This window comes from Rhineura floridana, chromosome 9 (assembly GCF_030035675.1).
Source record: "Rhineura floridana isolate rRhiFlo1 chromosome 9, rRhiFlo1.hap2, whole genome shotgun sequence".
NCBI lineage: Eukaryota > Metazoa > Chordata > Lepidosauria > Squamata > Rhineuridae > Rhineura > Rhineura floridana.
Window position 1 is genome coordinate 1,075,801 of NC_084488.1, and position 21,209 is coordinate 1,097,009.

At 44.4% G+C, this 21,209-nt stretch overlaps 1 protein-coding gene across 1 annotated transcript in view; it reads left to right on the plus strand.

Annotated features, from left to right (window-relative positions):
* HTT (huntingtin) overlaps nt 1-21,209 on the plus strand; it is a 337,153-nt gene that overhangs the window by 163,262 nt on the left and 152,682 nt on the right. Inside the window, exons 25-28 of the mRNA XM_061584691.1 lie at nt 7,782-7,933; nt 14,937-15,139; nt 15,954-16,080; nt 17,434-17,561. Of these exons, the coding sequence (XP_061440675.1) occupies nt 7,782-7,933; nt 14,937-15,139; nt 15,954-16,080; nt 17,434-17,561 (610 nt within the window). The remainder of the gene's footprint in view (nt 1-7,781; nt 7,934-14,936; nt 15,140-15,953; nt 16,081-17,433; nt 17,562-21,209) is intronic.

The following is a 21,209-nucleotide window of genomic DNA, read 5'->3' on the forward strand; positions in this document are numbered from 1 at the left end:
AGCATTCTGAAGTTTTAAGGCGTCTTCCTTAACCTTCCTACTAATTCTATTTACCTAGGCTCTATTTCTGTGGGCAGAGGACCTTGTATCTCTGATCAACCTGAAGCTCCTCACTGACATCTTATCCAAGTTGTCTATCACTACAATCCTTTTGTAGATTTTCCAGAATGTTGACCTTCAGCATGGTAGTGAGACAATTTATTGCTTCAGCTTTAGGATGTAGTTCTCTGGTTAGCTTGGGATACATCCACATTACGGTTGTGTTCTGTGATTTGTCCAAGGCAGGGACATGTAGCTAAACTGATCTGCTAGAGCTCTCTTCCTTTGATTCCTTCTTCATTTCATTCCCTGCTTTTGCCTTTAGCAGATGTGATTTCTCTCCCTGTCCATCTGCCTTTGTGCCCAGGTTTCTTTTTGTTCCTTAGTCTTTCTTTTCTCTGTGTTGTCTCCTCTGTTTCTTGCTTTGTTGTTATTATTAAAAGAAAAGCCCCATTTTTTTTCTTGCCTACTTTTTCTCTCCCCTTTTCCCTTCCCTTTCTCCATTGCCCCTGTGGGATAGTCCCTCCTTCTAGGCCAGCTCCCAAGCCAGCAATGTTGGATGACATTAGAGTAATCCAAGCTGTAAAAGTTGATTTGTCCGAAAGCCACACCACCAACATCTCAAACTTCATTCCTCCAATCAAAGCAGTAAGCAGCAGTACCTTTCCCTATTTCTCCTGGCTTTGTCAAGAAGGTGAATCAGTCTGAGACCTCCACCTTTTCAGCTCAGAATTACAGTGTCAGAGTGACCTGTTCTTGGCTGTCTGCAAAAGGCACACCACCATTTTTTGTGGCAGACACAACATTCTTCCTAGTTTCCAGAAGATTGACTTGAGCGATACAGCAAGCCCCAGGAAGGGGGAAAAGTATTTTTTTAAATAAAACTTTTCCACACTTCACTTCTGAGGTGGAGCTACCAAAGATTCTCACTTTGGGACTGGATCATTTCCCCTGGCTTGTTCTTACGAAGCCTAAAGGAAGCTCTACTGACAGAGGAAGTAAAAATGAACCAAACATCCAGACATGAGAAGCATTGAAGGTACTCCTCAGACACACACCCCCCGGCCCACAAATCAAAGGGCAAGAAATCTGGCAAAGCTCATCCAATCACGCTTCTGTGAGATTTCTTGATTAGGACTCAACAGGCCCTAAGGCTAGTGCTCAAGGAAAGGACGCTTCTACTGTGTGTTTGCCTGCCATCCCTCTGTCTTCTGACACTGTAGTGCGCCCCCCTGCACTCTACCTGCATGATTCAGAGAATGAAAAAGGGGAGTTGAGTGACTTCTCAGGAGGAATCTCAGGCCTCTAGACTCCTTAAGGATACTGATTATTTACCTGTGATTACTAAAGTTATTTCCACCTAGGATTTAAGTGCCTCTGATGAAGATTCTTCTTAGGGTGCTCCCTAAGGGACTTGCCTGCCCAATGGTTCTCCACAAAGCAGTATCTTTTCCTGATGCCTTAAGACATGGAACATTCAGAATAGGCTTCCCCTCTTGATAGCAAAAAGTCCATCAGCTATGTCAAGAGACACTATGCCCCTGACCAACCTGTAATGGACCCCTGTGCTCCCATAGCATTTCTTCTTTTAGAGGTGATCCTCCCCAAAGATGGGCTGTATTTTGAAGGAGTTGTGACGGGGGAGAGAGAAAACAGACCGTGCTCTTAAATGGGTGAACAAGACTACAACCTTTGCTCTCAGAGCTGTCTCTACTTCAGCATTGGTTGCTAGGACTAGCCTCCAGTGGCTCAAGATCTAGATGCTAGGAAACTACATAGAACTCTTTCCAAATTATCTAAAGCCCAGGAATTTCTAGCCAATGCCATTTTGGACACTACTGTTTCTACTGCCTGCCCTGTTTTGACCAGTGTAGTGGCCAGATGCCCAATCTGGTTGAAACACTGCACTGTAGATTCTACCTCTAGAGGCAACCTGACTTTTTCTTTCAGGGACTCCTGTTTTTTTAGGGAAGAGGTTCTCAAGTAGATACTAGTGGAAACTAAGGAAAAGCACAAAGCAATGTCTGCAACCACCAAGAAGGAGGATCAAAGTCAATCTGAAAAACCTTTCTCTTCTTTTGGTTCACGACAGACCCCAGCAAACAAGCATGTCTGGACTAGGACCATATTCTCCAGGACCCAGCCATTATGCTGCCTTCAAGTTAGATTCCTCCCAGTGTAGATGTGGCAAACCCTCGTTATGACACCAGTGCCCCTTAAATGGGAAGGAGGCTCCAGATCTTCTCTGCCATCTAGGAAGACGCTACCACTGATAGCTGGGCCTTCCAAATTGTCAAATATGGCTACACATATGATCAGACTTCCTCAAGACTGGTTCTGCCATCACAGACACCCTCCAGATCCCTGAAGAAGAATCAAATAATCCATGCAGCTCTTTTTCATCTGCTGGTCATAGGAACAATAAAGCCAGTTCCTCCAGCAAATAGGTCTTGTGGCATCTATTCAGTCTTCTTTGTAGTCCTAAAGAAGAAGGATGGACTGGATCTCAACAGTCTTATAAAATCCTAACAAACAATCTCCATGGCTGGGGGCTTCAGTGCTATTGTTTGATTACTCTGGGCACCTCGGCAACAGCTGAATCTTGCCACATCAGTTGGCTCAAGCTCTTGAGTAGTCCATCTAACCCTGCGGGCCTTTTGATGCCACCTCTTTTGTGCCCACCGATCAGTGCACAGTGGCAACACTACAATCACGGCATGCCTAAAGCAACAAGGGACCAGATCCACATTTCTTCCATCAACAGGCATCTGATCTTTTCACTGGGAGCAAAACACATCAAGGGGGAGCTGAATGTCACAGTGGACTTTCAACACAGGAGATCCCAAAGAATGGTCTCCTTTGTCTTTGATTCAGCACTCAAAACAAGACCTCTGAAAAAATGTTCCCAGAAAGGGATGTTCTAATTTGAGAGCACCACTCAGTCTTCCCCCAAGTCACACTGATAGAAGACAGAGGTTCCACCAAACATGATGGGAGGATGGTTCCCATTCTCCCAGAAGCAGGCTACCTCTTGTACTTAGGAGCCACTGCAGCAGATGGTTTTCATGGGTCCAGGAAAAAGTTTTGGACAGATATGTGCTAGAGTTTTTATGGTATCAAGGGACAAATTTATAGCATTCTCTGAAGTGCAGGATGGGAAGAAACAATGAAGTATCCTGGCAGCTTTTTCACTTTGCCTTGGCGAAGGGACTGTGCCCCCTAATATCTGAAAACTTCACAGGGTTTTTTTTTTGTCTTTGCTATTCTAAGATGGAATACCATCCTGAAGCTCAAGTAGCTAAACTACTTTCTCAGGAAGAAAGCATTGCAAAAGTATAAGCAGATGGGGCTTCCTGTATTCCATTAATCTCATAAAGGCATATCCCTATTGATTGATTGATTGCTGAAGCTCTCTGGGCGGTTTACAACAAGTAGTTGTTCTTCTACAAAGCAGATTTTGTTCTAGAAGCACAGAAGGGCAGGGTAGAGGGTAGCACCTGCTGGAAGGGCAGGGTAGCTTCTTGGCACTAGCCAGCAGGCATGTGAATCCATGGAACTCTGAATATTGAATAGTCAGGCAGGAAAAGGAATCATTGCAAACTCTAAAAATGAGAAAAGGCTTGTTTACTATCCTCCCAAGAACAAAGTCATTATGGTTTTCTTGGTTGAAAATAACTGTCTTCTCGTGTGTCACTCTATAAAATAATAATAATTTGAAATGCTACTTCCATAATGGAAAAGTAACTGATCAACAAGATGGTTTTGGATGGTCTTCTTTTAAATAGATCCAAAAGGAAAGCAGCTCAACAACACACCCAAGAGGAAATACAGATGTAAATTCACTATCTTTTCTGAGAAATAGAGTCTGACAAGCATGTAACGCTAGTGAGAAAGAACAATTGGGAAAATTCAAGGGGAAAACGCCCTTAATGTCCAGAAACAGAAGTTTTCTTCTCAACAGCTACGGCTGTGATCCACGAATCTGCCATGCCAGGCTGCGTAGGCATTTTCTGACTTCTCTTGTGACATCTTTCAGTACCAAGGCAGAACCCGACCTTTCCTCTCTTCTTGGCCCTACAGGGTATTCAGTGCTTCTGAACTGATAGCATTGTGGCCCATTTCAGAGTTCAGAGAGTGATTGTCTTATGGGTGACATCTTAATACCATGCTGTTTGTAGGGATAAATGGATGTGGAATGAATTTGGATCAAGGGTCCTCAGCTTTTTTGGGTGTCGAGCCTCCGCTCTCTCTCGATGAGCAGGGAGAGGGAAGGCATGAATTGCAGGCGCCTCCACGGCCAGAAGGCGCGGAAGGTCCAGCTGTTGCGTCTTTTCCAGCCTTGGAGGAAGGGAGTGTGTTAGATGCTCCGCCAATGCCCACGGGGGAACCCTCCCCCTTTCAGGATAGTGCTCAGCCGCCAAACGCCCTCTCGGAGCCGTTAGGGGAGGATTCCGAAAGAGCAGGCACTCCTCCTTTGCCAAGCGGTGAAAGAGCCGTAACACCCCCTTTGTCCACCCGTAACTTAGAGATGTCTGAGGCTTCCCCGCCTTCTACTTCCCTGTCTGTTGATAAGGACCCTGTTTTGTCAGACGAGCCCTTGGAAGTTCGCCCCCCTTCACCTCGCTCTCGACGGCGGGAAAAGCGTACTGGTCAGAGGGCGGGGGTACGAAGGAGTGAGAGATTGCGCTCCAAACTTCCCCTATATAAGTCTGCTGAGTTGGGAGGGGGGTGTTGCGTCAACTCTCTTTTACGTTGCAGAGCATGTCTAAAGTGTTGTTAGGGAATTATAGTGAGTTATTGTAGGAACTCTATGAAGCGCACTGCTTTTGATGTATCCATTACTCTAATAAAACAAGATTTACTTGCACCAACGTCTCAGCCTCTTGGGTCCGACTTTGGACGGGACGTTGGGTCTGGGAGTACATTAGGAAATCTAAGGTACTGTTGTTGTTATGAAATCTCCATTTCATATAAACACTGGAGATTCTCAGAACCCGTACCCCCAAAAGACAGTAGAACCTACAACCCCCCCAAGCTAATAAAACATGGACAACAAAAACTTGCAACTGTCCCAACCAAACAGCCAACCCCCCCTCAGTTTAAAAATGGGAGGGGCAGGGCTTTAGCAGGTTCCAAGGGGGGGGTGTGCACACACACATGCACACACGCCTGCCTGCCTGCCTGGGAATCCCAGTTTCAGAGTTTCTCAGCAACCATCATTTCCTAATAAACAGGAAAGAGCTGTATCACACTGTCAAGCACCCTGGGAATCCTTATACAGCAACAGAAATTGGTCATTCTGTTTAGATAGATGGAAGGACAGATTAACCAAACTAACTTCCAAAGGACTGAGGGACCCATACCCAGGATCAATTAATCAACTTGGTTCAGTTGCTGGAGATTATGGTGTCTTGCTTGGATGCATGAAATTGGGGAGAGAACACTGCAGTCCACTACAAAAATTTTTGCTGAAATTCTATTATGTGAGGCAGAGGCATCCCCAGTATTTTATTTATTCACTACATTTATATACTGTATTACATTTCTGCCACCCAGGATGGTTTACAGTTAAAAATAAGGGTTTATATTCTACGAGTCATCATACGAAAGGGAAAAATAGGAATGAAGAGGGAAGAAGAAAGGAAGTTCAGGTACTAGTTTTTTCATGCTGTTAATGTCATGAAGTTATTTAGTGAACTAGTGGAAAGGTCATTCCATAAGACAGTTCTGGGGGAGTGGGAAAGCCAAATCATAATTAGTCCTACATAGGCTGATGAGGGAGGAGCATGTGCTTCTTACTGTTCCCGAGTCACCAAACTAGAACAGCAATTCAGAATACAGTCTGATCCTTTCCATCTCTGTTGGATCCGCCAGAACATGTTCCTCAAAGGCAAGCTCCTGAGAGAACGTTGGAAGATAGTTGATTGAATCCAGTCTTTCAAAATGGGTGGCCTTGCCTGGAAGCCCTAGATTGGAGGTTGGGAACCTCTTTTAGTCCGAGGGCAACAATCCCTTCTAGACAACCTTCTGGGGGGGCACATGCCAGCAGTGGGCAGGGCCAGAGGCAAAAGTGAACAGAGCATTAAATGTAAATGTTACCTTTGAACAATAGAATAGTTTCTTCACACTTACACATCCCTCTCTGTCCTTCACCCAGGCAATCAAGAAGCATTATCAGAGTTCAAAGACAGATAGCAACACTCAAGGATTGCAAAGAAGGGTTGGTGAGGGGTGTGGCTTAGGAGGTTGTGTGGCAAGGGGAGAGTCTCAAGGGCCTGATAGAGAGGCCTGGAGGGCCACATTTGGCACTTGCCCTGAAGTTCCCCATTCCTGCCCTAGATTAAGAACTAAGGAATCACACAGAAAGGAACATAACCTGGTTGGAACTTTGCGCTATCCCCCTGGTATTGTTGGACTTCTTGGACCTAGTTGAAGACATGTATATCAGTATTTCGCCTCTGTAGTCTTTAGTTCAGTTCCATGGTAAAGGTATATATCAATAATTGAGCTATATAATTCCACTTTCATATGTCTTGGGCAGAACAGAATTTGCTATCATTGAAGGTGGAATACATGTTCAGTACAATGGCAAATTGGCTCAGATCAGACAGTTTCTTTGCAAAAAAAAGTGCTCCAGCAGCTGATTTTGAAGATGAGTCAATTGATGCAAGACCTGTTTGCAACTCAAAGAGAAAGATACTTTGCCTGTTTTCTAGAGAGGAAAGCAAAGGGGGCAGTTCTGTCTGAGTGGCATTTATATTCTAATTCCTCTGCTATTGGAATCTATGGGCACAGTATGGATAGACAGATCAGTCTATTTCAGGTTCATGCCAATTTTGCACATATTTTTTCAGAAGTCTGTCCCATGCCTTTATAATATCTGATACTTATTGAAAAATGTACTTGATCACAAATACATATTTAAATTTGTATTTTATCATTGTGTATGCATGAACTTATTTAACCTAAAGTATACATTTTAATGCATTTTGGTGCATCTTTTTGACCTGATAAATGTATCACAAATTTGGAGAAGTTCAAATTCTGAACAAAATTATATTCCAATCTGTGTATTAGTCTGGGAGGTATGAATTAGTTCAGTTCACTTTAAAATGTGGACCAGATGAAATTGTCCTCCATCCCTCGGTGAGCAGCTTCAAGCTAATAAAATGTACATCAAGTTGATAGGAGGGGCCAGATCATAATATTTTAGATCATGATTAGGTGAATGATGGTTGATGAACCTGCTCCCATCACAGCACAGCATGTGACAGAGTTCTCAGCAGACTGTGGTCAGTGTGGGTATATGAGCTACTGTTGTGAAATTATCTCAGATGTTCGTCTCTGTATGGATTCAGGCAGCTTTATATAAGCTGAACATGCTGCTGTCATAGCACTGCCTTGCTTAACACTGGACAGTGCAGGGCAAGAGAGCATTAATACATAGTACTTGTTGGAAGTAACTATAATGGTCAAAGGGACTTGTCATATAGAGGTAATTATGACTTACCCCAAAAGAATGCTAAAAAGCAAGGCTGCTAGATGTTTCACTTTTTAATTTTATATTGTGTTGCACCTCTTGTGCAGATGACTATATGGAAGCTTTTGCTGAAATTCCAGGATGCGAAGCAGGGGCATCCCCAGTATTTTATTTATTTATGACATTTATGTACTACCTTTTATAAATGTTATATTTTGTGTTGCCTTTTGTAGAAATTAATGGTTCATAATTCAACTTCCAGTTTTTCCCTGCTGGGTTCTACAGAAGAATGTCAAAAGAGTAGCACTGTTGGTATGGCTGGTTTGGTTCTGTCCCTTATTTCATCGGCTTGGTTCCCACTAGATCTCTCTGCACATCAAGATGCTTTAATATTGGCAGGAAACTTGCTTGCAGGTAGGAAAAAAGTTCAGCCATATAATCCCAATCAAAAGTTTTACTGCTATCACTTGAGTTTTATCTCTCCTTATTCTATGAAGTTGTAACATCTTACTTATATTGTTTCAGTGTGTTGTGTATGAAACTGCCTTGAAGACTGTTTGGAAACTACAGTGAGTCCAGAATACAGTAGCATGATTATAAACTTGAGAGCAGACATAGGAAAGCCACTCATTTTACAATGGTTACACTGGTTACAGGTCCATTTCCATGTACAATTCAAAGTACTTTTTTAAAAAAATACGTGTTTAGATATATATAAATAAAACCTTCAGATAACATCATGTATATCATGTGCTTGAGAGGTCTTTGGGGAGGAAGGATCACTGATGCTGCTGCCCCAATTCTAGAGTTGATGGGTAGGGAGAAACATGGCCATAGGGAGGTAAGTCATAATGGAAGATTAAGATGAGACTATTTACACCTTGTTCCTAGCTTCCACCCCACCTCTCCAATGGCTGGGTTTCTGGTTGCTCATCTGCTGTGCCCAGTAGCCTATGTGAGCTGTTGCTTAAAACCAGATTGATGCATAATTTATTTATTTTATTTATTTATTAAACTTGTATACCGCCCCATAGCCGAAGCTCCCTGGGCGGTTTACAATAACTAAAAACAAATACAGTTTAAAATATATCTTTTAAAAAACAATTTAAAACACAATTTAAAAATTTAAAACAATATAGAACACATGCTAAAATGCCTGGGAGAAGAGGAAAGTCTTGACCTGGCGCCAAAAAGATAACAGTGTTGGTGCCAGGCGCACCTCGTCAAACACATCATTCCATAATTTGGGGGCCACCACTGAGAAGGCCCTCTCCCTTGTTGCCATTCTCCGAGCTTCCCTTGGAGTAGGCACCCGGAGGAGGGCCTTTGATCTTGAACGTAGTGTACGGGTGGGTTCGTATCGGGAGAGGCATTCCATGAGGTATTGTGATCCCAAGCCGTGTAAGGCTTTATAGGTCAAAACCAGCACCTTGAATCGAGCTCGGAAACATAAAGGCATCCAATGCAAGCGGGCCAGAATCGGTTTTATATGTTCGGACCATCTGGTCCCCGTTACCAGTCTGGCAGCTGCATTTTGCACAAGCTGCAGTTTCCGAACCGTCTTCAAAGGCAGCCCCACGTAGAGTGCATTGCAGTAATCTAATTTAGAAGTTACCAGAGCATGGACAACTGAAGCCAGGTTATCCCTGTCCAGATAGGGACGTAGTTGGGCCACCAACCAAAGTTGGTAGAAGGCACTCTGTGCCACTGAGGCTACCTGAGCCTCAAGTGACAGAGATGGTTCTAGGAGAACCCCCAAACTACGAACCTGCTCCTTCAGGGGGAGTGCAAGCCCATCCAGGACAGGTTGGACATCCACCATCCGGTCAGAAGAACCACCCACTAGCAGCATCTCAGTCTTGTCTGGATTGAGCCTCAGTTTATTAGCCCTCATCCAGTCCATTGTCGCAGCCAGGCACCAGTTCAGCATATTGACAGCCTCACCTGAAGAAGGTGAAAAGGAGAAATAGAGCTGCGTGTCATCAGCATACTGATGGCAACGCACTCCAAAGCTCCGGATGACCGCACCCAACAGTTTCATGTAGATGTTGAACAGCATGGGGGACAGAACTGACCCCTGCGGAACCCCATACTGGAGAGTCCAGGGTGCCGAGCAATGTTCCCCAAGCATCACCTTCTGGAGGCGACCTGCCAAGTAGGAGTGGAACCACCGCCATGCAGTACCTCCCACTCCCAACTCAGCCAGTCTCCCCAGAAGGATACCATGGTCGATGGTATCGAAAGCCGCTGAGAGATCAAGGAGAATCAACAGTCACACTCCCCCTGTCTCTCTCCCAACAAAGGTCATCATACAGGACGACCAAGGCTGTTTCCGTGCCAAAACCAGGCCTGAAACCCGACTGAAATGGATCCAGATAATCGGTCTCATGCAAGAGTGTCTGGAGCTGGCCTGCAACCACACATTCAAGGACCTTGCCCAGGAATGGAACATTTGCTACCAGCCTATAGTTATTAAGATTTTCTGGGTCCAGGTAGGGTTTCTTCAGGAGTGGTCTCACTACTGCCTCTTTCAGGCCACCAGGGACCACCCCCTCTCGCATAGAGTCATTAATCATCTCTCTGGCCCAGCCGGCTGTTCCATCCCTGCTAGCTTTTATTAGCCAAGAAGGGCAAGGATCCAGCACAGAAGTGGTTCCACGAACCTGTCCAAGCACCTTGTCAACCTCCTCAAGCTGCACCAACTGAAACTCATCCAAGAAATCGGGACAAGGCTGTGCTCTGGATACGTCGCTTGATTCACCTGCTATAACACTGGAATCTAAGTCCTGGCGGATGCTAAAGATTTTATCCTGGAAGTGCCTAGCAAATTCATTACAGAGGGCCTCAGATGGTTCTACCATGTCCCTGGGACCAGAGTGTAATAGATCCTGGACAATTCTGAAGACCTCCGCTGGGCAGCAGATTGATGATTTGATAGTGGCAGCAAAATATTGTTTTTTTGCTGCCCTTACTGCTCCTAAATGCAGCTTACCATAGGCACTTACCAATGTATAATTGCATCCACTAGGATTTCGTCTCCATCTGCACTCAAGCCGTCTCTGATATTGTTTCATCGCTCTCAGCTCTGGGGTATACCATGGAGCCGTACGAGCTTTATACAGGAGAGGGCGCTCACGAGCAATCATGTCAACCGCCCAGGTCATTTCTGTATTCCACAGTTCAACCAGGGTTTCAACAGGAGCGCCAGCCCTATGAGCCGGAAAACTCCCCAGAGCCCTGTGGAAACCATCCGGATCCATTAGTCTCTGGGGGTGGACCAACTTAATAGGTCCCCCACCCTTGCAGAGGGGAAAAGCCACTGTAAGTCTAAACTTCAGCAAGCAGTGATCTGTCCATGACAGAGGGACTGCTGTAAGGTCCCCCACATTCAGATCACCAACTCCATGTCCAGTTGCAAAAACCGAATCTAGAGTATGCCCTGCTACATGTGTTGGGCCAATGATATATTGGGACAGTCCCATGGTTGTCATGGAGACCATGAAATCCTGAGCCGCCCCGGATAAGGTGGCCTCGGCATGGATGTTGACATTCCTCAGAACCAACAGTCTGGGGGATCTCAACAGTACACCCGAGACCACCTCCGTCAGCTCGGCTAGGGAGTCTGTTGGGCAGCAGGGTGGGCGGTACGCCAACAGAATTCCCAGTCTGTCCCGCTGACCCAACATAAGGTGCAAACACTCCAGCCCAGTAGTCACATGGACAGGGTGCCTGCAGAGGATGGTGGAGCTCCTATAGATCACAGCAACCCCCCCTCCCCGACCCTCAGGTCTACCCTGATGCAGGACTAGGTACCCTGGCGGGCATAGTTGGGAGAGACTGACTCCTCCCTGCTCACCCACCCAGGTCTCGGTTATAGATGCCAGATTGGCTGCCTCATCCACAATTAAAACGCGAATGAGGGAGATCTGATTATGCACCAATCTGGCATTTAGGAGCAGCATCCGGAGGCCTGAGAGCTGGCTGACAGGGCAACCAACAAACCTGCGGGTGTGGGGAGTGAATAATAAATAATAATAAAATTTTATTTAATGAGTCGCCCATCTGTCCGCCTAAGCGGACACTCTGGGCGACGTACACAATATAAATACAATGTAAAAGCATATACATACAGCAAGTTACAATATTAACAGCAATTCTTCTTGCTTGATCTCTCAGTAGCTTTTGATGCGATTGACCATAGTATCCTCCTGAACCTGCTCTGTCAGATGGGCACTGGGGGCGCTGTTTCACCGTAGTTCTGGTCCTATCTCCAGGGTCAGCTTCAGAAAATAGGATTGGGTGATTTTCTCCCAGTCCTGTTTCCAATGCTGTTTAAAATCTATATGAAGCCATTAGAAGTGATTTGGGGCAAGATATTATAAGTACACTGATGATACTCAGCTCTGTTTCTCTGTAACATCTGGATTAGGAAGAGTCGTGCAAGCCCTGGACTGATGCCTGGACTTTATGGTGGGCTGGATGAGGGTAAGCAAACTAAATATAAATCCTGGCAAGACAGAGGTACTGTGGGTGGGTGGTTCCCAAGTCCAGATAATTGGTCAATTGCCTGCTTTGGGTGGGGTCATACACCCTCTGAAGGAGCAGGTTTGTAGTCTGGGGGTACTTCTGGATCTATCTCTGTCGCTAGAGTTCCAGGTGACCTTGGTGGCTCTGATTGCCTACCAGCTATAGCTGGTAAGACATCTATGACCATTTCTGGATCAGAATAGCCTGACTGCTGTTGTCCATGCATTGGAAATCTCTAGATTGGATTATTGCAATGCACTGCATGTGGGGCTGCAGCTTTACATTGAATTTTATGCCACTTCCGTGCTACCTTTAGCTCACCTATTTCATAGTTTGGAACTCCTTGGAAAGCCAGGATCCACAGTGTTGTACAGGGGCACTCAGGAGCAACTGTGTCAACAGCTTTGCATGTCTTGCCATTCCATAGCAAGACCAAGGTTTCGACAAGATCACTGGCTCTGGCTTCTAGAAAACCCCGCAAAGCATTCAGGAATCCCTTGATTTCCATAAGTCTATGGGGGAGGCAGTCACAATGGATCCCCTGCCCTGCAAGAGGATTGGTGCTGCAAGTCTAAAATTCACCAGATAGTGGTCTGACCATGACAGTGGGATTAGTTCAACCCTCGTAATGTCCAGACTCCCCCCCCACGCACACACACACTGAGGTAAAAAGCAAAGATATGTTCTACCCTATGCATTAGGCTGATGACAACTTGGGATAGCCCCATTGTTGTAATGGAGGCCATGACGCCCCGTGCTGACACAATCAAAGTACAGTGCCTTGAAAAAGTATTTTCCCCCTGTCTGATTTTCTGCATGGTTGCATATTTCTGGCACTGAATGTTATCAGATCTTGAACCAAAACCTAACATTAGAGAAAAGGGAACCTGAGTGAACAAAGTACACAAAATTTTGATACTTATTTCATTTATTTATTAGAAAAAGTCAATCAACACCCAGTGTGCCAGTGTGAAAAAGTAATTGCCCCCCTAGTTAACTCAACCCAATGAAAGAGATTGTTAGCACTAGGTGTTTGAATACCTTGGCAGACAATCAGGCCTGATTTGAGCCAGCCCTGCCCAATATAAATCTAAGTTTGACCCTTGCCATCAGATTGAAGTTGCCAGCACACAGGGTCCAGAGCCACATCATGCCACGATCCAAAGAAATTCCTGAACACCTCTGGAAAATAGTTGTTGATGCATATCAGTCTGGAAATGGTTAAAAAGCCATTTCTAAGGCTCGGGGGCTCCACTGAACCACAGTCAGAGCCATATTGACCAAATGGAGAAGGTTTGGGGCAGTAGTGAATCTTCCCAGGAGTGGTCGTGCTGCCAAAATCCCTCCAAGAGCAAGGCATAAAATCATGCAAAAAGTCACGAAGGATCCTAGAACAATATCCAGGGATCTGCAGGCCTCTCTCGCCTCAGGAAAGGTCAGTCTTCATGACTCTACTATCAGAAAGACACTGTGCAAACATGGGATTCATGGCATAGTAGCAAGGTGAAAATCACTGCTAACTAAGAAGAACGTGGATGCTTGTCTCAAGCACCTGGATCATCCTCAGGAGTTCTGCATCAATGTTCTATGAACAGATGAGTCAAAGATGGAACTTTTTGGGCAACATGGGCCCTATTATGTCTGGTGAAAACCAAGCACTGCATTCCTCATGAATCTCATCCCAACGGTCAAGCATGGTGGTGGCAGTGTCATGGTTTGGAGATGCTTTGCTGCATCAGGACCTGGACGACTTGCCATCATTGAAGGAACCATAAATTCTGTTTTGTATCAGAGAATTCTACAGGAGAATGTCAGGCCATCTGTCTGTCAGCTGAAGTTGAAGCACAGTTGGGTCATGAAGCAAGATAATGGTCCGAAACACACAAGTCTACATCAGAATGGCTGAAATTTAAAATTTTGGAATGGCCTAGTCAAAGTCCAGACCTAAACCCCATTGAGATGTTGTGGCAGGACCTGTTATATTTAACTATAACTATTTGTGTTATGGGCCAGTTAAGACATGGTGGATATGCTTCTAGAAGTCTCTGGGCCTGCTCAGAGAATTACTGAGAAAAGCCCCCTTTGCCTGAGCTGGCGAGTAAAGAGTCTTCACTGGCACCCATCCCCACTAGTCATCAACAGACGGTAATGACCCTAGCCAGCCTGATAAGCTGAGTTAAGAGAAAAACACTGGCGATTCCTTTCAAGGATGGAACAGCTGGTGAAATGGCCAGCTTCAGTTATAGTAAATACTTTGCTTCTAGAAGAAGTGCCTATCTTGTAGAGCAGGCTAGAAACAGCCAGAATGCAAATGCACGCCTCCCTCTGATGTAAAAAGTAATGAAGCTTATTTAGATTTATTGCGACAAGTCCTCTGTTGTCACCTCTACATACGTACTTTGTTCCTGAGATATGCCTAGCCAGTTCCTTTATTGTATCCTGAGATATGCTTCGTTTGCTCCAGTTCTGTATCCTGATTCAAGCCTAGAGTGTGATGCTGTGTTCCTGTGCTGATTACTGGAATAAAGCTTCATAAAACCAAGTCTTTGAGTCCCGAGTCTGTTTCTTTGGTTGAAAGCCAGGACAATTTGCCTGGTTGCCATAGGTGACAAAGAATTCCATGCTGGTGAATGAGAAGGCTGGTAGAGGAGAAATCTCTCATCTGACAGCCTGCTGTATTTCTAGATTGGTGGAAATTCCTCTTTATCTCTACATCCCCTTCCTCTGTTGTTGCCCTTATGTCAAATTTTAGATTGTGAGCTCATTGGGGCCGGGACCTGTCTCTTTTAATCTAAAGCGAACATGAATCTAAAGGAACATGAACGTAATACATATTCAAGAATCCTTTAATGTGTAATTAACTTAAGGAATTTCCTGTTTATTATTTCAGCTAGTGCTTCAAAATCTTTGAAAAACCCCTGGATTATTGAGGAGGAAACTAATATTGGTGCTGCTAAACAGGAGGAGCCTTGGCCAGCTCTAGCAGATAGAACTCTTGTTGTTTTAGTAGAGCAAATATTTTCTCATTTGCTGAAGATCGTTAATATTTGTGCTCATGTAATGGATGATGTTGTTCCTGGTCCAACAATAAAGGTATAATTTTGTCTTTTTATGATATTGCTAACTTGGGACACATTCACACCATACATTTATTCCACTATTATTCCATTTTAAACAATCATGACTTCCCCAAAAGAATCCTGGAAAGTGTAGTTTGTGAAGGATGCTGAGAGCTGTTAGGAGACTCCTATTTCCTTGACAGAGCTTCAGTTCTCAAGAGTTCTCTGGGAAGAGCGACTGACTGTTAAATCACTCTGACAATTGTAGCTCTGTGAGGGGAAAGCAACAGTAGTGTAATAAGTTTTTTTTATTAGGACCAACTGAAACGTCATAAAGTGGTGCAATTAAATAAACACTTTGGATGACATCCAGTAATGTCCCCCAACTGTCCGTAGCAGATTTTGGGGGTCTGTGTGGAGCTGGCAGGGGGATAGGGAGAGGAAGGAGAAGTCTTATAATGCAAGCAGAAGTCCCTCTTTATGATGATTCACGTGGTCCTAATTAAAAAATATATATGCTTCTGATTTTTTTCTAGTGGAAATAAACCTTTCAGTTAAATGCAGAAAGAGTGCTTCATCAGTTCTTTATTTGCTAGAGTACTACTAAGAAAAGGCTTTAAAGACTTAGGCTTTTTAAACACTTTCCTAAAGTGTAATGATTTACAGTTTATGCCATTTGCATGCTAAAATGGCTAATGCTAGGAAGACTACAGATTGGTATGTTCTTTGTTTTCCTGTAACATTATGGCAATGTGGATGGTTTATTGCTTCTGGGAACGTAGTTGCATTTTTTAAAACTAAGCATAGCTACTTTTTTTTCTTTTACTAATATGGACACTTATTTGAAGGCAACTTTACCATCTCTAACAAATCCACCTTCTCTGAGTCCAATTCGTCGCAGAGGAAAAGAGAAAGAAGTTGCTGAACAGACATCCGTACCAATGAGCCCTAAAAAGAGCAGTGAAAACAGCCCAGGTTGGTAGGATGAACCTGTCTAGCTATGAAGCCAACCCGTGTTTATGAATTGTGTCGTTCAGTTAATCTTTTTCGCGTGTGTTATTATTTGGGAACGGTACATCTTTTTTTCCTGTTGAGTTTTCTGACCAAACTCTTTCTTTCTAGTCCTGTAATTGCTTTTTTAGCTGAAGTAATGGGTACATACAAAGCTGGCTCGTTTATTTGCTTTTTTCATAACACAGTTCTAAGATGGCAAAATATAAAGGCCTGTCACATAAAACATAGTTTAAAACAAACTGTGGTTTGATGTGAGCAAGCAGCATGTTCCTTCAGAGGAGATTTTGGGGGTGTAGAGGGGGCTTCAGAGGGGAAGAGAAGTGAGGAAGGAGAAGCCCCATTGTGTGAACAGATACCTGTTTGCACTTTGTTGGATCTCTCCTTTCCTGATATCTACATTTGCACAAACTATGACTACTAGGGGATATGTAAAAGAAGAGCACAGGAAAAAGACTAAATTAAATACATCAAAGATTCATGTTGTGTCATATATACTAATAGCAATTTCAATTCTCCAATTGCTGGTCATATAGCCAAAATGGCACCATCTATACATGCTCAGTGGGCACAGAAAAGCTTGTTTGTGTAATAAATTATCTGGAATCCTGAACAGAAGCGCTCCACACTGTAACACTTTGATGCAGGTCCCACTTGTGTACATGCATACCTATTCCACACAGTGATTACACAGGGACAGTTCTGTAATTTCTGAAGGTTAGTTCTAAGAGTTTAACACTGATAGATTTGTGCTTTCTGTGTGTGGGAAGTAATTATGGTTAGGGTAACTCAATGGAAAGGAAAGGCACTTGTCCTCCCAGGTAGGATTTTGCTAAGTTATTGCTACTTTATGCGCCAGGAATGGAGCCCTGGAATTGAAGACAGATTTCAAAGCAAAGTCTTGGCTTAGAAGAAGAAGCCTTATTTGATAGCTTTCTCCATTTTTTAAAAGCATGATATTCCTCCAAGGCTACATTACATATTTTTCACAGCACATCAAATACTGCAGATGCTAGAACTTGTTTGCTTCTTAATTACTTCTCAGTTCTCTTTTATTGACCACTTGGATTTTTTTAAATTACATTTTTATAGCCTTCCTCCAAGGATCTCAGGATCCTATACGTGGTTCTTCTTTTCCTTCTGTTTACTTCCCATTCACCCTGTGAGACTGGCCAATAAACATAAAGTGACTGGCCAATAAATGTGTTTTAAAACGGTTGTAACCTGCCCTAGGACCTTTGGGTGAAGGGTGTGTAATCGATGATGGTAATAATAGTAATAATACTTACAATATACTTTTTTCTTTTTAATTAATAGCTCCTAGGCAAACTGATGCTTCAGGTCCTGTTCCAACAAGCAAATCATCATCATTGGGTAACTTCTATCACCTCCCTTCGTATCTCAAGTTGTATGACGTTTTGAAAGCTACCCATGCTAACTATAAGGTACTATCTCCTCCTGCTCTTAAATCTTTCTTGAAAACATTGTGTGTCTGCATGCTGTGACACTACCTAGTTCATTCATATTGTAAACTGTGTTTTCTTAGTTTTGTATGTTTTATGTTAACAAACATTAGATAAGTATTTTTATGCTTCATTTCTTGAGCCCATTTTGTGTACTTTGTAAAAAGGACATCCGGTGTTATACATAGCACTACGTGAATGCTCTGCTAGCGCAAGGATGTCTCATTGCACAGTGGAATATTCTCCCCCTCTCTTCCCCCCTTGTTCTCCCTAAATCTGTTCTAGGGCTCCCCCAACCCTTTGGAGCAAATTTGGGAAGGATGCATGGCACACATAAGAGAAGAAGAGGGGGAAAAGTCTAGTTGTGCAAGCAGGAATCCTTATGCTGATGGAACACTTTAAATACCACCCACAGAATACTTAAATGAAGCATATTTTAATCCACAAAAACTAATATTTAAATGAAAAACAACATTATTTCCAAACCTAATTATAAGTGTAAATTTTTTCCCCTCAGGTAGCATGCCATCAGGTGGGTTATGACACCACCTGGTGTCCAAAGGCAGGAATGCACAGGAGTCAAGACTTCAGCTGCTCCATCTTCCATCTTCACCCCAGCCCATTCCTACTTTGGTCGGAGGTGGAGCTTCTTTAGCCTTAGCTCAGTTTCTCTTTTCATGAGGGTTGGTTTTCTTTTCTGTGTGTGTCCTCTATTTTTCCCTGTGGTTGTCTTGTCTTTTGCTAAAAAATAAAATAAAATCATTCATATTACCTTCCTCGTGATGCCTTTAAAGGTTCCCCTTTTCCCTTCCCCAGAGAAAGGGCTTTGTTTTTTTTTCTAGAGGATTGCTGCTGTGTCCTCTTTTGCTTCCTCCTGTGCTAGACTTCTCCCCCCCCCCCCCCCCCGTGGAGGCTCTTTTCCGGCAGCTCTGTCTCCTGTTCCTGCTCATCCGCCAGACTACTGGCTCTTCTGAGGTTTGCAGTTGCAACCTCTGGTTTTCCCTCTCTTTCCTGCCGCCCACCTGATGCTGGTCCCTGTGGTTAGCAGCCAGTGGGTCTCCTGTGGCACTTGTGTCTGCAGCTCGTTAGTCACCTGGGCAGTGTTGCTTGCTGTCTCCTGGATAGCGGCTTACGTGCGGCTTTAAGCTGTTCTTGGCAGCCGGATTGCGCGCCCTTTAGGCTTCTTGCGCCACTGCGCCCTCATGCATTTGCGCTACTGGAGCTCGTGGCTGCAGCTGTATTGTTGGGGTGGGAGGGGTGAATTTAAAGTGTGCCCCCTGGTTTTCTGCCCTCTGTCTAAGCAGTGGATGTTTATGAAACATTTTTGGCTACTGGGCCTACTGTGACCCTTGCTGCTTTCAGGCCTGATCCCTCTACTGTGTGCATGTCGTTCTGCTCTGAATGAATCCACTGCACCCCCAGTACCTGTACGTGTTGATTTTAATATTCTGCACCCCTCTAATGTGGGTGTGATTGAAAACTTTTTTGGTACTGCACTTCTCTACTGTGTGCATATATACTGTGGCTGCTGCAACCTCACCTATGACTACAGACACAGACAGCAGTGCTTCACAACAGCAACCAGCCTTGCAGACATTGTACTCTCAGCTCCCATCAAGTTCCAAGACATCCAAGCACAAAGCATCCAAACATACTGCCTCTTATCAGCAAAGCTACAGGCTTATAGGCTGGCCTGCTATGTCATCACCCCTACTTTCCAGGGAGACACTATGGATGTTGTGAGACTTGAGCAGCATGTATATGATCAGGAGTCATGGGGTCAGCAAAGGTTGATGACCCTTTTCTATTCACCTGAAGTATCTTCTGATGAGGACTAAGGCCTCTTGGTCCAGCCTTCATTGTCTTTCTTGGCAGTGGCCCCTGTGGTTCTACCTGTCAGTTGTCCTCAACTGCACAACCAGTTGTCCAACCAAGTGTACAGGCCTTGGTTGCAAAACAGACTGTACACAAGAGAAGAACGATGGAAGTCCTCCCCCAGTCCCTTCGACATTTCCAGGGGAAGGCCTATACAGTATTTGAAGGTTGTTTTAGATTCACTTGATCCTTTCATCATGCCTGAAGATGATGAGGCTGAGTGGAGCAGAGAATCTGAAACAGAGGGAGATTTGTCTCAGTGCCTTTTCCAGTCCTTTGATTTTCTTGCTCTGTTTTGCAAGTCCCTAGAGATCTTGGGCTTGGAACAGTCCACTTCAGAGTCTTCTCCTGGTGGGGAAGGTTTTGAAGGAACCCAAATAATCTCTTCTCACCTTCTCAATTCCAGATCTTCTTGACAAAATGATAAAGGATGAATGAGCTTGACCTCTTGACAAGTGCTATGTGTTGGCCTTCGCAAATAAATATTGTTTGTTAGATCTTGAGTTCATAAACTTGTGGAAGGTCCCAATGGGTCCCGTCTCCAAATCTGTCTGTCCTGAAGAAGGTCTCATTTCAAGGATGCTTCAGAGTGGAGGCTCGACTTTGCTGTCTGAAATACTCATGACACCATTGCACACTCGATAAATTGAGTGTCTTGCACTGCTCTCCGGAGCATCCATGATGTGGCTGGATGAGCTGCTCAAGGACCCTCAGCCTGATCCAGTATGGCTGCATAAGTCTTTGGTGAGTCTTTGGTGAAGCTCCACAAGGCTGCAGCCTTCATGGCAGATGCAACTCTAGACACCACACAGTTTGCAACTGGGGCCATGTCTGCCAGTGTGGTGGCCTGCCAGGCCTGTGGCTTCACCATTGGGATGCTGACAATATTGTCCGCATCAACCTTTCCACAGCTCCCTACACAGGCACCATGTCATTTGGCAACGAGGCTCTCAAGGCCATCCCAGTTGATCCCAATGACAAAAGGAAGCCTGTGATAGCGATGACTAAAAGGGATGAGCACAGGGCCACTTGCAGTTTTGTCCCATACTCTTACCCTCAACCCTTTCGTGCTTCCTGTGGCAGGGGCCACAACTTTATTTCTTCACGAGGCTTCTGGAACAAGCAGTGCTGCTTTGGCTACTCTTGCAACCAGTCAGCTGGATGTCTAGGTTGTCTGCAGCCACGGAAAGAGGCAGGCCACAACTGCAACAGTACTGACACCATTCCAGTGGGAGGTAGACTCCTATTATTTTGTAGAGGCTTGGACCCAGTTAACCATGGATTCTTGTGTGCAGGACTTGGTGATCAACATTTGTTGTTGTTGTCATGTGCCTTCAAGTCGATTACGACTTATGGCGACCCTATGAATCAGTGACCTCCAAGAGCATCTGTCTTGTAAGTTCAGGTCTGTGGCTTCCTTTATGGAATCAATCGATCTCTTGTTTGGCCTTCCTCTTTTTCTACTCCCTTCTGTTTTTCCCAGCATTATTGTCTTGTCTAGTGAATCATGTCTTCTCATGATGTGTCTAAAGTATGATAACCTCAGTTTCATCATTTTAGCTTCTAGTGATAGTTCTGTTTTGATTTGTTCTAACACCCAATTATTTGTCTGTTTTGCAGTCCATGGTATACACAAAGCTCTCCTCCAGCACCACATTTCAAATGAGTTGATTTTTCTCTTATCCACTTTTTCACTGTCCAACTTTCACATCCATACATAGAGATTGGGAATACCATCGTCTGAATGATCCTGAC